At 40.2% G+C, this 14,279-nt stretch overlaps 1 protein-coding gene across 10 annotated transcripts in view; it reads right to left on the reverse strand.

Moving 5' to 3' along the window:
* Positions 1-14,279, reverse strand: part of kiaa0825 (KIAA0825 ortholog) — a 313,741-nt gene that overhangs the window by 83,202 nt on the left and 216,260 nt on the right. The window contains exon 20 of one of the 10 annotated variants that reach the window (XM_069891236.1): positions 3,002-3,085. The exons of 8 other annotated variants lie outside the window; for them this stretch is intronic. In XM_069891236.1, coding sequence (XP_069747337.1) covers positions 3,022-3,085 — 64 coding nt within the window. In that variant the 3' untranslated portion in view covers positions 3,002-3,021. Of the gene's footprint in view, positions 1-3,001; positions 3,086-12,778; positions 14,050-14,279 lie in introns of those variants that run through there. One more of the 10 variants, XM_069891210.1, reaches the window with a different exon arrangement.

Genomic DNA, 14,279 nt, shown 5'->3' on the forward strand with positions numbered 1-14,279 from the left:
GTCAGATGCTACTGCACATGTGCGAACCTGAGTAACTCTTTGTTCTAAAGGCTGTTTGGCGCCCTCTTTAGAGGGCTCTACCGATGTAATATTGAACTCTACATCCGAAAGCTGTACCTTTCTCCTGGGATCCATTTTAGGCTGAGTCTTGATGTCTTTCCTGTAGGTAGGCTCCAAAACTTGAACTTTTGGAAAATGTAGTTTTTTGATAATCTGTTGTCATTTTTTTTTTGCTCTTTTCCACCAATTGTACCATCATAAGTTAAATTAACAGCACTGAAGTTATCTAAACTTTTAAAGAATTTTAACGGGCATTTCTAGACAAAACAATAAGATAGAGTCAGGAGAGGACTGTAAGGCGCGTCTGATCCTTACGCCATCTTGCCACGCCCCCCTCAACATCTCCTTTCCAATGACACTGGCTCTAATAGCAACACATAATAATTTCAATATGCCACTTGCTTCACAAGTAAACTTTTTTTAGGCCAAAGTTTCAAGAAACAGAACAAAGACCAACAAGATAGAAGTGTCGAGAAAAGCCCTCAAAGCCCCACAAGAGTAAACAACTGGCACAGAGGCCCCAAAGTCCAAACCAGAGCCAAAATGACTCTGTGCTTATGGTGAACTTGTCTCATATTCTCTACTCAACAGACCATCTTTTAAATGCAAGTTAATTTATGCATGTGCAGGTCCACTTCCCTAGCTGCTTCATGTAGATAGCACATTTGTGTCGATCCGTTGTGTTTGATGATTGCAAGATATCTTAACAGACAACCCATTTTCCATGCTCCCTGACTCTTTGATCCAGAAATAACTTCCACAATCACATCCACTCCTAGCAAAGGAGAAAGAGAAGCAGCCACAACACAAGGAGGATGAGGAAAAAGAGAACATGTACCACTGTGCATGCCTATTCAGCACCATTGTACATACAGTCAGCTCAATGGAAGTACACAGTTATTTAGAGAAGCATACAAGATATCTAACACTACCTGGGATGCTTTGTCAGGCCTGCCTGGCCGAATACAGGAGATGGCAAGCAGATGGTGGGGTCCATCTTGCAGGGCCTGCAGACATTGTGAAAAACTGGTAAAACATCACTCCTCTCGAAATGACAAGGAATTCTGTGTAAGGGTCCAGCAATAATAGTGGGTCAGGTGGAAGTGCCTATCCAGGTGGAGAGCATTAAAAATCTTAATGACTCTTTTCAGGCCTGATTAACCTAATTTCATCATAACTCAGGACTAGTTTGAAAAAAAACACGCAAATGCTCGAGAAACTCAGGAGGTCAAAGAGTGCCCTTATATACATCACAAACATTTCAAGCTTGAACCCTTCACCTCAGAAAAAAAAGCTAAATTTCTTTCTACACTAGCTCTGCAGTGGATCCAGAAGGGATCTTAATTCTAATTTTATTGGAAGGCACACATTATCACCATAATGTTATCTCAACACAATGGGCAGGGGCCACCCTTGTCAAAGTGTAAAGCATACTTGATTTCCCATAATGATGTAGTGTATATCCTCCATCAGTATGCCATTCGGGCATATTCCTGTTTCTGCTTATACCTGATGCAGGGCCAATGGATACTGTATGACCTGCTGAGTTTCTCCATTTCATGTATTACACTCTAGATAGTATGTTGCCTCCCTTGTGCCAGTGTACAGAAGGTCTCTGAGCAGATACAAAACATTCTGAGAGGGGATGAAGAGCAGCCAGAGGTTGTGTATGTCTGAATAATGAGTTCAGGCAGTGAAGTAGCAAGTTAAAAAAGCAGCAATTCCGAAGTTGTAATCTCAGGATGACACAACATTGGAGGAATTGAGTGGATAGCAGATGCTAGGGTATGCACACCTGGACAGGAAAGGACAAGTAAATGGTTCCAGTGAGAATAATGGGCTGGTGTGGTTATTTTAATGGAAGAAGTATTGCAGGTAAGGGAGGTGAATTTAACAGACTGTATTGGTACTTGGAATTAAGATCACAAGACATAGAAGCAGGATTATGATGTCATGGTCATTTTGGAGATATAGGAGCGAGGGGCAGGATTGGTAGCTCAATGTTCATTGTTTTACACAAGATAGAGAAGAAGGTAAAAGAGGTAGAAGTGTATCATTCCCAATCTGAGAGATTGTCACAGCTGCAGTTAGAGAAGAAATAATGGTGGGCTCAAGTATTGAGACACAGTGGGTAAAGATTAGAAATAGGAAAGGTGCAATCAATATGAAAGGGCTATGAATAGCCATCGGGAGGTAGACAAACAGATATGCAGACAGATTATGGAAAGTTGCAAAAGAACAGGGTTGTCATAGTGAGATAATACAATTTCCCAAATATTGACTGGAATGTTGTTGGTGCCAGACTCATAGGTGGGGCAGAATTTGTCAAGTGCATCCAGGAGAATTTGCAGGAACTGCTGCATTCATGCTCCATGTACAATAAAGAGGACTCACTCAATGGCCTTCAGCAAAACATGCTGATTTCGTTATGGACATGACCTCTGCAGTACAGCTAGGAGCACTTGTTGAAGCTACCATTAAGATGGAAATAATTGAGTTGGAATAACAAGTAGCAGAACTCTACATAAATTTGAGACGTCTGAACGCCCGTTTCATTTGGACAGTTACAGTGTTTTCTCAGGACAATGAATTTCAACTGCCATTTCTTACCAAATATGGCGACGCCCCTTGTACCTTTGACCAACTTCTTCAAAAGGTTAGATAAGTCAGCTTCCAAAAGACCTCACCTAGAAAGTGCTGTGAACTAACTGTAGGAACTGCTGCATACACGCTACACAAACAATAAAGAGGACACACTCAATGGTCGTCAGAAAAAAATTATTCCAACATTTTATTTTTCTCTCCACAACCCTTCTTTTTCCCAATAGCCTCCTCTGTAAGTTGTTTGAAGCACCATGTACATAGTACAACCAGGAAGAGGAGCATACCAGATCTTGTATGAGGAAATGAGTCCAACCAGGTGATCGGAGTTTCAGTGGGGTAACATTTTGGAAATAATGATCACTCTTCCTTAAGTTTCAAGGTAGATATAGATAAGGATAAACTTGGGTCTTGTAGAAAAGCCCTAAATTGATGAAGAGAAATTATGATATGTAAGACAGGAGCTAGGGAGAATAAAGTGCGAGCCATTGTTATCGGGCAATCACCGAACTGACATATTTATATAAATTTAAATTTAGACATACAGCATGATAAGAGGCCATTTCAGCCATGCCACCCAATTTACACCCAACCTACACCTCCGGTATGTTTCGAAAGTGGGAGGAAACCGGAGCCCCTGGGGTAAACCAATGCACACACGTATAAATTCCTTACAGTCAGCATGAGATTCAGCAGTTGTTTAAGGAATAACTAGAATCCAAAACTGAACTGGTCCATTCAAGTGCAAGGAAGAACAGGGATGGCAAAGTAAGAGAACCTTGGATAATGAGAGAGCTTTGTGAACTTAGTCAAGAAGAAAAAGGAGGCGTACTCAAGGATCAGGAAGCTATAATCAGACAGGACCCTGTAAGAATATAAAATTGCAGGAAGTTCAAAGTCAAAATTCAAATTTATTGTCAGAGTACATACATGACATACCATACAGTATGACATCAGATACAACATGAAATCACATGCAACCTTTGAGATTCTTTCTCTTGTGGGCCAGGCAGAATTTCTAATTAACACTAACTGTCAACTGCACTCAAGAAGAAATAAATGTAAACAAAAGAAAGAAATGTAGACAAATTGACTGTAGAAAGAGCACAAGCAGGGCTTTAGGAAGGCTAAATAAAGATGGTGGAGCTGCTGTAATGGCAACTCCGTACAGGCTTGAAATGGCCCGTTAAAGGAACTGATGGTGTTTTTATTTAATTTTATGCAACTACGGGGTCTGTGCCCAAGAGGGCAGTGCCTATACTGGGCAGCAGCCTCGAGGGCTTGCATATTCCAGGGGAACAACTGACTGTTGCAGTTCAGCAGAAACAGGGAGATCACACCACTACCCACCCTCCCCCCGAGGAGAAACATAGGAAACGGCCCTACAGGATGGTGGCCTTGGCAATAGACCAGCAAGGGGTCCAGCAGCTGAAGGACCTACACAAGATGAAGGCTGTTGGAAACTTGCTGTCGAAAGATCCATACAGGCTGAGGGCTGCAGGAGACTGACTCATGGGATCCAAGTATCAGAACCAGGATTCCAGAGGGTGCTGAGGGCAAGGATGGCTCCTGAAGGATCTCGGGCACTGAAGGCTTATTAATCATATTGGAGGTTGGATCTGGAGCTCGAGTTGCTAACAGATAGAACAGGGGTTGCTACAGCTGCAGGAATGCTGGAGGTGAATCCATGGCCACTCAGTGACTCTGAAGGGACTCTTTTTGCTTCTCTTTCTCTTATTGTAAGGGGTGCTGGGCAATACTAATAGTGAACAATGATGCTCTTTGTCTGCCTAATGGTAGACTAAAGGAAATTTCATGTAACATTACATTTTCTGTTTTATTACATGACAATAAAATAATCTTGAGCTATGAGATAACCTTCAAAGGCTGAGAGGTTCCCTTTATTGTCACAAAAAAACATTAAAAATGTAATCTACGTGATTTACTTCAACTTTTGTCTGCTGCAAGCCATATAAAGAGTCACCATGAGCATTGCCCGGCACCTCTGAGAGTCCCTTCAAAGACACTGAGTGTCCATGGATTTGCCTCTAGCCCTCCTGAGGTCTCTGCAACCACATAGATTCCAGGTCAAACCACTGGCCACCTGAACTCCATATCCAAGCCTCCAATACGATCAGGAAGCCAACAGCGACAGCACCTAAGACTCTTTGGGATCCCTTCTTGCCCACTGCACCCTCTTGAATCCCAGTTCTGATACCTGGTTCCTATGAGTCAGTTGCCAGTAGCCCACAACCTGTGTGCATCATTCAGCTACTGAGCCCATCTCTGGTCCGCTACCATGGTCATCTTCCTGTACGGTCGCTCCTTCAACAGGAGGGCATTCTCCCCATTTCTGGTGCCCTGCACTGGTCCACTGCTCCTCCAGAGACTGCAACTCCTTGTGGTAAGCTCCCCAGCATGGATGCCATCATTTGGGCAGACACCACTGAGGTTGCAAGATATCAAAATAAAGCATTGTCATCTCCTTTAATAGGCAATTTTAAGCCTGTCTGTATTGCACAGGGAACAGTGTTGAGACCTCTATTGTTAGTGAATGACTTGGTTGAGAAAGTAAATGGGTGGGTTAGTAGGTTTACCAATGATACAAAGATAGGTAGAGTTATGGAAAAGGAAGAAGGCATCAACCAATACAAAATGATATAGGACAGTTATAGATATGGGCAGAAAAATGGCAGTTGGAGCTTCATCTGAACAAGTGTGAGGTGTTCCACTTGAGCAAATCAAATGTTAAGAGTAACTCCTACAGTTAATGGCAGGGCCCTTTATAGACGACACTTTCTATGTTCTAATATTTCCCATTTTCAAAATGCGTCATCTTCAAAGAAATGTGAGGGATGATATTCTGAATTACTATCTTATAAACCAAACTTTGTAGATGAAGCTTTAAGTAACTTTAAATTGTTGATAAACTGGATAAACATTTTGCATTACTTCACATTGAGATTTTCATAATGATGAATAAACAAAGCATACTGGATAATAATATAATGATATTCAACTTTAAGCTGATATAAAAAGAAACAAAATAAAATGAATTAAGATGAATTCAAAGAAAAGTATCTCGAGCTTACATCTTTATTATGATTTTTTGAAGAATGAGATACAAGCTCTCCATCCGTCCAGATATTATGACATATGACATCATAGTCACTATGGCAAAACTACAAACAATAGTTCTTCTTAAAGGGATGGGCACAAAATTAACTACAAATCAAAAACATAAGGTTTTAACCTTTACACCCTTAAAAGCATTGATGTGCAGAAGGATCTAAGGGTTCAGGTCCAAAGTTCAGTGAATGTGGCCACACAAATAAGCAGGGTGGTAAAGAATGGTATGCTTAGTGTAGGGAAAATTAAAGAGATCATTTGGCACCCACTTAAATTTTTTGTTTAGGTTCCACTTTGAATACTGTGTGGAATTCTGGTCACTCCATTACAGGAATGATGAGGAGGCTATAAGAAGTGCACAGAATAAATTCACCAGGATGTTGCCTGGTTGAGATGGTTTAAGTTATGGGGAGAGATTGGACAAACTTGGAATGTTTTTTTCTGGAATGTAGGAGGCTGAGATGCATCATGAGAGGCATTGATCAATGGTCAGTCAGATGTATTTCCACAGAGCAAAAGCATTCTACAATAGAGGACACGTGCTGATGTTGAGAGAGAGTGAGAAACTTTAAGTGATATGAGGAAGGCAAATCTTTTACACAGAGAATGGTAGGTCCTTGGAACAGTCTGCCAGGAGTAGTGGTGAAAGCAAATAATACAGTAGAATTTAAGATGCTTCTCGATAGACACATGAATATGAAAGTATATAAAGATATCTAAGAATAGCATAAGAATTATGCTATTTTGCCTATCAAGTCTTCTCTGCCACTCAAATCATGACTGATGTATTCTTCCTCTCAAACTCATTTGGCTCTTTCAAGATTTTGTAATTTTTGATGAGATCTCCTTTCAATCATCTAAACTTTATAGAGTACAGTGCTCATCTGCTTTACCCTGTAATCCTTAGTACCCTTACTAATCAATCTCCACTTCAAATATACCTGACAACTTGGCCTCCACAGAGGGTCAGTGGCAATGAATTCCATAGAACCTCCACCCTCTGGCTGAAGAAAATTCCCCCCATTTCTGTTTTAAAGACACAATATTTTATTCTGGACTCTCCCACCGCTTGAAACATCTTTTCTACATCCACTCGATCCAGGTCTTTGAATATTTGGTCAGTTTCAATGAGATCCTTCCCTCACCCTTCTAAATTCAAATAAGTGCAGCCATCAAATGCTCTTAATATGTTATCCTTCTCACCCACCAAGGTCATTCTCATAAACCTGCTCTGTACCCTCTCCACCACCAGCATATCCTTCTTTAGATTTGGGGTCTAAAACTGCTCACAATACCCCAAACGTCATCTGACCAATACCTTTTAAAGACTCAACATCCTTGCATTTATATTTTTGTCTTTCCATCTTTTTAAAATATTTTTATTGATCTTAATAAAGAACTTATATAAACAAAAAAGGGTACAATTCAAAAAGATGATATGGACAGTTATACAAATTAATGACATTCTGTTTAATACTAACATGCAAAAATTATAAATCATATCCATAATTCATATTCTAAATAATATATACTTTTATTGGAAAAAAACTTTAATAATGCAAAAAAAAAACAGTAGAAGAGAAAAACTCAAACCCCTTACCCAACCGTGTTGCCAGATATTATATATGATTGGTATTAAAAGAAAAATGAAGATTTAAAAATCTTAATGTAAAGAAATAAGAAAAAGATACAAGTCAGACATTTTAATTAGAGTAAAACTATAAAGTGAGGAAGTGATTCATAAATGACCCCCATAACTTGTGGAATCTTATATCTGAATTATTCATTGAATAACAAACCCTTTCAATGTTCAAACAGGATATGATGTCATGCAACCACTGATCATGAGTACGTGGGGCACCATTCATTTATTTATGTAAAATCACAAACCTCACCAAAAAGGAAGCAAAAAAAAATATCACAACCAGAGATAAAGAAGAATCATTTCCTCCCATTGTACCGAAGAGGGCCACCAAATGCTTTGGTGTTGTTTACTTTCTTTTACAATATTTTTATTATTAACATCAAAAATTACAGAGTACATTCGGATATATGTTAAAAGTTAGAAAGATACATTACACTTAAATCATATAATGTCATATAATTACCACACATTCTCAATAAAACAAATCACTTTTAATTAATATTTTATCGTAAAAAGAACATCTAAACCAAGAATATTCTAGTCTTTCAAACCTACACATACACGCATTTGACAGCATACAAGCCCCACTGGCATATTAGACCCCCTCCTCTGCCCCATTTCAGTAGGAAATATTAAAAATTTTTAAGAATTAAAGATTTTATAAGGTGCATGTTTTAGTGGATTTATGGGTAAGCAGGCCCACATTTTAGTGTATTTACGGGTAGGGCAGGTCTCGTGGACTGGCCTTGGTAGCTGCCATGTTTTATTTGGCATTATTTCATTGAAGCAAACGGCATAGCAGTATATCCTTCAAGTGGCACCCTGGGCTCTGGGGGGAACCCTCTCTCCCTCCCTGATACTGGGCTCAGGCAGCAATACCAGGCAGACAGCAGGGGATCTTTCCCTCCCTGATACTGGGTGGACAGCAGGGGATCCCTCCATCCCTGATACCATGGCCAGATGGCAATACAAGGGCGGGCAGCGGGGGATCCCTCCCTCCCTGATACTGAGGGCAGGCGGCAATACCATGCTCTCTAAAATGTCACCTTTGTGTATAAAACCTTGTTGGCGGAGGGAGCCTTTAGGGGTGATATTTTTGGAAAAAAGAGGAGTCCCATATGCCGTCAAATATGGTATTCTTTTGGGAATCCTGCACTAGGATTCCTAAGTCTATTTGGATCTCCTCTTTCTGAATTCTCTCCCCTTTTTGAAAATAGTCTACTTTATTCCTTCTGGCAAAATGCTTAACCATATAGTTCCCTCTGTTTTATTCCATCTGCCACCTCTTGGCCCATTTTCCGAATATGTCCAATTCCTCTGCGCACTCTTTGCTTTCTCAACATTATCTGTCTCTCCACCTATCTTTGTATCATCTGCAAACTTGGTAACAAAGCCATCAATTCCATCATCCAAATCTTTAACATACGACATGAAAAGAAAGAGTCCCAACAGTGACCCCTGCAGAATGCCACTAGTCACTGTCAGCCTGCAAAAAAAGGCTCCCTTTCTGATCACTCTTTGCTTTCTGCTGCTTAGCCAATCCTCCATCCATGCAAGTGTATTTTTGGAATACCATGTCTCCTATCTTGCACATCATGTCATCTCATATCCGGCACTTTTTCAGAGGCCTTTTAAACATACAAGTAAACATCCACTAACTCTCATTTGTTGATCCTGCTTGATACTTCCATAAAGAATTTCAACTGATTTGTCAGGCACAATCTCTCCTGAAGATAACCATGCTGACTTCAGCCTATATTATTTAATGGTGTCAAGTACCACAAAACCTCATCCTTAGAACCTTATCTCTCACTGAAGTCAGTCTAACCAGTCTATAATTTCCTGCCTTTGGACTCTCTCCCTTCTGAAAGAATGGAGTGACATTTTCTATTTTCCAGTTCTTTAGAACCATTCCTGACTCTAACGATTCTTACAATATCACTATCAATGTATTCACCATCTTTTTACCTACTTCTTTGAGAACCCTGGGGTGTAGACAGTCTGGTCCATGACATGTCCATCTTCAGACCCTTCAGTTTCCTAAGAATCTTCTCCTCAGAAACAGTGACTACACTCACTTCTACCTCCTGACTCACGGATTTCTGCCTTGTCATTGGTATCTTCCAGTGAAGACTGATGCAAAATACCAATTTAGTTTGTCTATTATTTTTTGATCCTCAATACCACTTCTCCTACATCATTTTCCAGAGGTCCATGTCTCTCCTACACTTTTTACATATCTCTTTTATATTATTGGCTAGCTTACCTTCATATTTTATATTTTCTCCCCTTATTCCTCTTTTACTTGTCTTCTAGTTTATTTTTTTTAAAAGCAGCAGATTTTCAGTTTGATTTGGAGATCATGTTTGGCACAGACACTTGTCCTGTGCTGAACTGTTCTTCATTCATTCAACCATTAAAAAAAAAGGAAAAGAACAAGAACACAATATAGGAGTATGATGTACAATTTTAAAAATGATTAGTGTGAAGCAAGGGCACTGTGGCCTTTCCGCCGGAACTTGATGGCTGCCGTGAAGAAACTATCTTCAGCCAGTTGGTACGAAATTTGACGTGGGAAATGAGGTAGAGATTGTGCATCCAGGGTGTGAGAGATTTTTCCATATGTTGGTAAGCTTTCTAAGCAATAGGAGCTATAGACAAAGGAGATGATTGTGGACTTCAGGCCTGGAGATGACTGTTCTCCATTACCCATCAATAACCCTGTAGAGGAAAGAGTAGAGAGCACAAAGATCCTTGGAACCCACCTATCATGGTCACACAACATCTGCTCACTTGTCAGGAAGCCGCAAGAGCAACTGCACTTCCTGAAATCCCTCCTCTCCCCCATTTCAGCAGGAACATTAAGAATTTTTAAGAATTAAAGATTTTTTTAATGTGCATGTTTTAGTATATTTATGGGTAAGCAGGTACATGTCTTAAGTGTATTTACAGGTAGGCCAGGTCTCGCGGACTGACCTTGGTAGCTGCCATGCTTTATTTGGCACAGAGTACAGAGGGAATGTAAAAGTTAAGTTTTTCACATAAAAGGTGGTGGATTCATGGACTGCACTGACGGCAACTTATTACAGGCGCTCAATCGAGAGCATCCTGGTCAGCTGCATCACAATGTGGTATGGTTGCTATAAAGCATTGGATTGAAGGTTAATCCACAGGATCATAAATGGCAGAGAGGATCAATGTGGTCTCCCTCCCCACCCCCCCCACCCCCCACCAAGGTGATCTACCAGGATAATTGCCTGAACAGGGCTTGCAAACTCATTAAGGACCACTACCATACAGCATCTTTCAGCTATTCCTATGGGGAAAAGAGATACAGGAGTATCAGAGGTAGAACCACCAGGCTGAGGAACAGGTCTCCCACAGGCAGTGAGACTGCGAATGACCAATCCTCTGAGACTCTACCATTTATTTTACAAGATTTTGTTATTTATGTACTGCATGTAAATCGCTTGTAAATATGTATGCTATGTCTACATATGTGTTGGTCAGTTTTTACAAGCAGGATCTAAGAATTCTATTTTGTCCGATTGTTCTTTACAATTATATGATAATAATAAACTTGAACTCGAACTAGATAGAACCCATGGAATTGACGGAAATTTGCATTATATTCTGAGCAGCATTTACCAAGAGTACCTTGAGCAGAACAACTCCTATAGCATGGTGCATTTGAAGATGTTGCTGAAGGACTTCCTTAGTCTTTGATGCAAACTCAAAAGTTACAAGAAATTTCAAGACCATATATAAACCAAATGTGGTCATTTCAAGCATGTTGTTGATGAATTGTATTCTGCATGGAGGTTAATGACCAGTGGTGTTCCACAGGCACACCTCCTCTTTGTTATTTTTATAAATGACCTGGATGAGGAAGTGGAAGGATGTGTTAGTAAGTTTGCAAATGGCATGAAGGATGGTGGTGTTGTGGATAGTCAGAAGGGATGCCAGACGTTATAGAGGGACATTGATAGGATGCAGAACTGGGCTGAGAAGTGGAAGATGAGGTTAACCTAGCAAAGGATGAAGTGGTTCATTTGGGTAGGTCAAATTTGAAGGCAGACTAATGGGAGGACTCTGAGCAATGTGGACCATAGGACACTCAACTCTGTTGCACAAGTTGATAGCATTCTGCAGAACTGTGAGGTAAATGATGCAGTTACAGAATACCTTACTTAGACCCCACTTGGAATATTGTGTTCAGTTTGGGATGTGGATGCTATCGAGAGGGTGTGGAGGAGATTTACAAGGATGCTGACTGGATTGGAAAGCATGACTTATGAGGATAGGTTGAGTGAACTTGTTTTTTTTCCATCGAGCAACAGAGGATGATGGGTAGCCAGATAAAAGTGTGTATGATGATGAAAGGCGTTGATCATGTGGATGGCCAGAGGTTTTTTCCCAGGGCTGAAATGTCTAACATGAGGGTCATAGTTTTAAGGTGCTGAAGAGTAAGTACAGAGGGAATGTAAAAGTTAAGTTTTTCACATAAAAGGTGGTGGATTCATGGACTGCACTGATGGCAATATTGATGGAGGCAGGCACATTAAATAGGATCCTTCTGGAGGCTATTAGGTAGGTACATGGACCTTAACAAAATGCAGGGTTATGCATTAGGGTTATTAGATCACCACATCACTGTGAGCCGTAGGATCTGTACAGTGCTGTAGATTTCAATGTTCTTGGATTCCAAACAATAAAACTCTCAGTAAAAATACAATACTAGAGAAACTCAGTTGGCCAAAGAGTGTGCTTTATATAGCAAAGATTAAAATATATCACCAATATTCGAGCTTGAGCCTTTCATCAAGGTATGTGCAAAATGTAGGCAGGTGCCTGAACAAAATGGTGGAGTGAGTGATAGGGTCACAGTCCCACAGGCTTGAGGTAACAGGTAGATAAGAGAGGGAGTGCACACCAGCAAACGGGGGAGGGAGGATGGCTCTCTGAAAGGAGAGGGAAGGGGGTGGAGAGCTGGAGGAAAGAAGACAAAGGGAAAGGGAAGGAAAGGAGAATGGAGAGTAGGCTGGCAGAAATGAGAGGTTGATGTCAATTCCATCCAGTTGTAGGGTGCTCAGATGGAATATTAGGTGCTGCTCCTCCAATTTACAGGTGCCCTTGGTTTGACAGTACATGAGACCATGACAGGTATGTCGCTGCGAAAGTGGGGTGCAGAATCGAAATGTTTGGCCAACTAGAATTGTCATTGCTGTGTACAAAACAAAAGTGCCCAGCGAAGTGATCTTCCAGTCTGCATCCAGTCTGTCCGATGTATAAGACACAATGGGATTATTGGATGCAGTTGATGACTTCAGCAGATTCAAAAATGAAAGGGAAAAAGTTTAGGAGGAACATGAGTGGGAACTTTTCAACACTGAGAGTGGTGGGAATGTGGAATAAGCTGCTAGCTGAGGTGATCAATGCGGGCTGAATTTTAACATTTAAGAAGAATTTGGACAGGTACATGGAGGGAGAGGTATGAAGGGCTATTGACTGGATGCACATCATTGGGACTAGGCAAAAAAATGGTTTGGCGTAGACAAGAAGGGCTGAACGGGCCTGCTTCTGTGCTGTAATGTTCTATTGTTCTAAGTACAGCTTCATTTGGAATGACTGGTGAGAGAAGCAAAGAGAACAGTTAATGCTGTGCAGGTACTTGAGATCCTGGGAGGCCTGAAACCAGAGCTGGAAGTCACGAGGCACAAGATGGTGGCGGATGCAAGACATGAGGAAGGCAAATGTGGCTGTGGCCTTCCTCAGTATTTCTCAATATCGCTACTGGGAAGTATATGTAAGATTCCCAATATTGGGCCTTTTTCAAAAACATTATCTTCTTGTCCTGCTCCCTTTAGAGATATGGCAGTATGTACTCACATTGCCTCATTATACTTCCTGTCATTTTTACAGTATGAATTTGATTGTCATTTTCCTGACCATCTAACATATAATAACATCATTTAACAATCTGAAACTTTCTTCCTCAACCATTTTGCCAATTTAGATTTTTAGAACTTTGCTCTTCCAAAAAAAAAAGCTTTTTATTGAGCAGCTCAATACACAAAAGTGTTGGAGAAACTCACCCTCTTTCTGTACTGTACTTTCCAGGTTTCTATTGTACAAGTTAACAGAAACAAAAAACAATGGCTGATTCAAACAACAACTCGGTGTCATTATGGAATGCTAAAGTACCAGAGGTATGAACTTAAATGGAATCATAGCATTCTGCAGCACAGAAGGAAGCTATTCAGCCTTTCATGCCTTAGTGTTTCTTTGGAAGAACTTTCAATTAGTAATGTACCCCATTTTTCCCAACGACCCAACGTTACTTTCTGCGTTTTAAGCATGGATACAATTCCTCTTTGAAATTTACTTAACCTTCTATTATACTTAAAAGTTCATTTAACTTATTAAATTAAAAAAGCCTCATATCTTCTGAGTCTTCAACTTTTCTTTCGTTGGTTTCACACATATGCATTTATCAGAAGAAATAAATTAATACACACATTATTAATCCCTTGAGGAGTGTTGTGATGACATCAAATCCACAAATTACAAATGACTTAAGGGTGTTGATTCTGCAGTTTTCCAATGTCTTGAACCTGAGATAACCAAAAAACCAGGTGGAATTTTACTGAAAAAAGTGAATCTCAGCTAAATTATTAAAAATAAACAGTATGTATTGAATAAAGTGTTGAACATAGTCAAAGAAACTGTGAGCAGCAATATTTGTGGCTACTCAAAGTGTAATTTGACTTTGATTGGCATCCTTCCATAACACAATGGTGCAGTGGAAGTGAACTCTTTTTTTAACATGAAGATTCCTGCCATC

Source organism: Narcine bancroftii, chromosome 1 (genome assembly GCF_036971445.1).
Source record: "Narcine bancroftii isolate sNarBan1 chromosome 1, sNarBan1.hap1, whole genome shotgun sequence".
In the NCBI taxonomy this organism is placed as follows: domain Eukaryota; kingdom Metazoa; phylum Chordata; class Chondrichthyes; order Torpediniformes; family Narcinidae; genus Narcine; species Narcine bancroftii.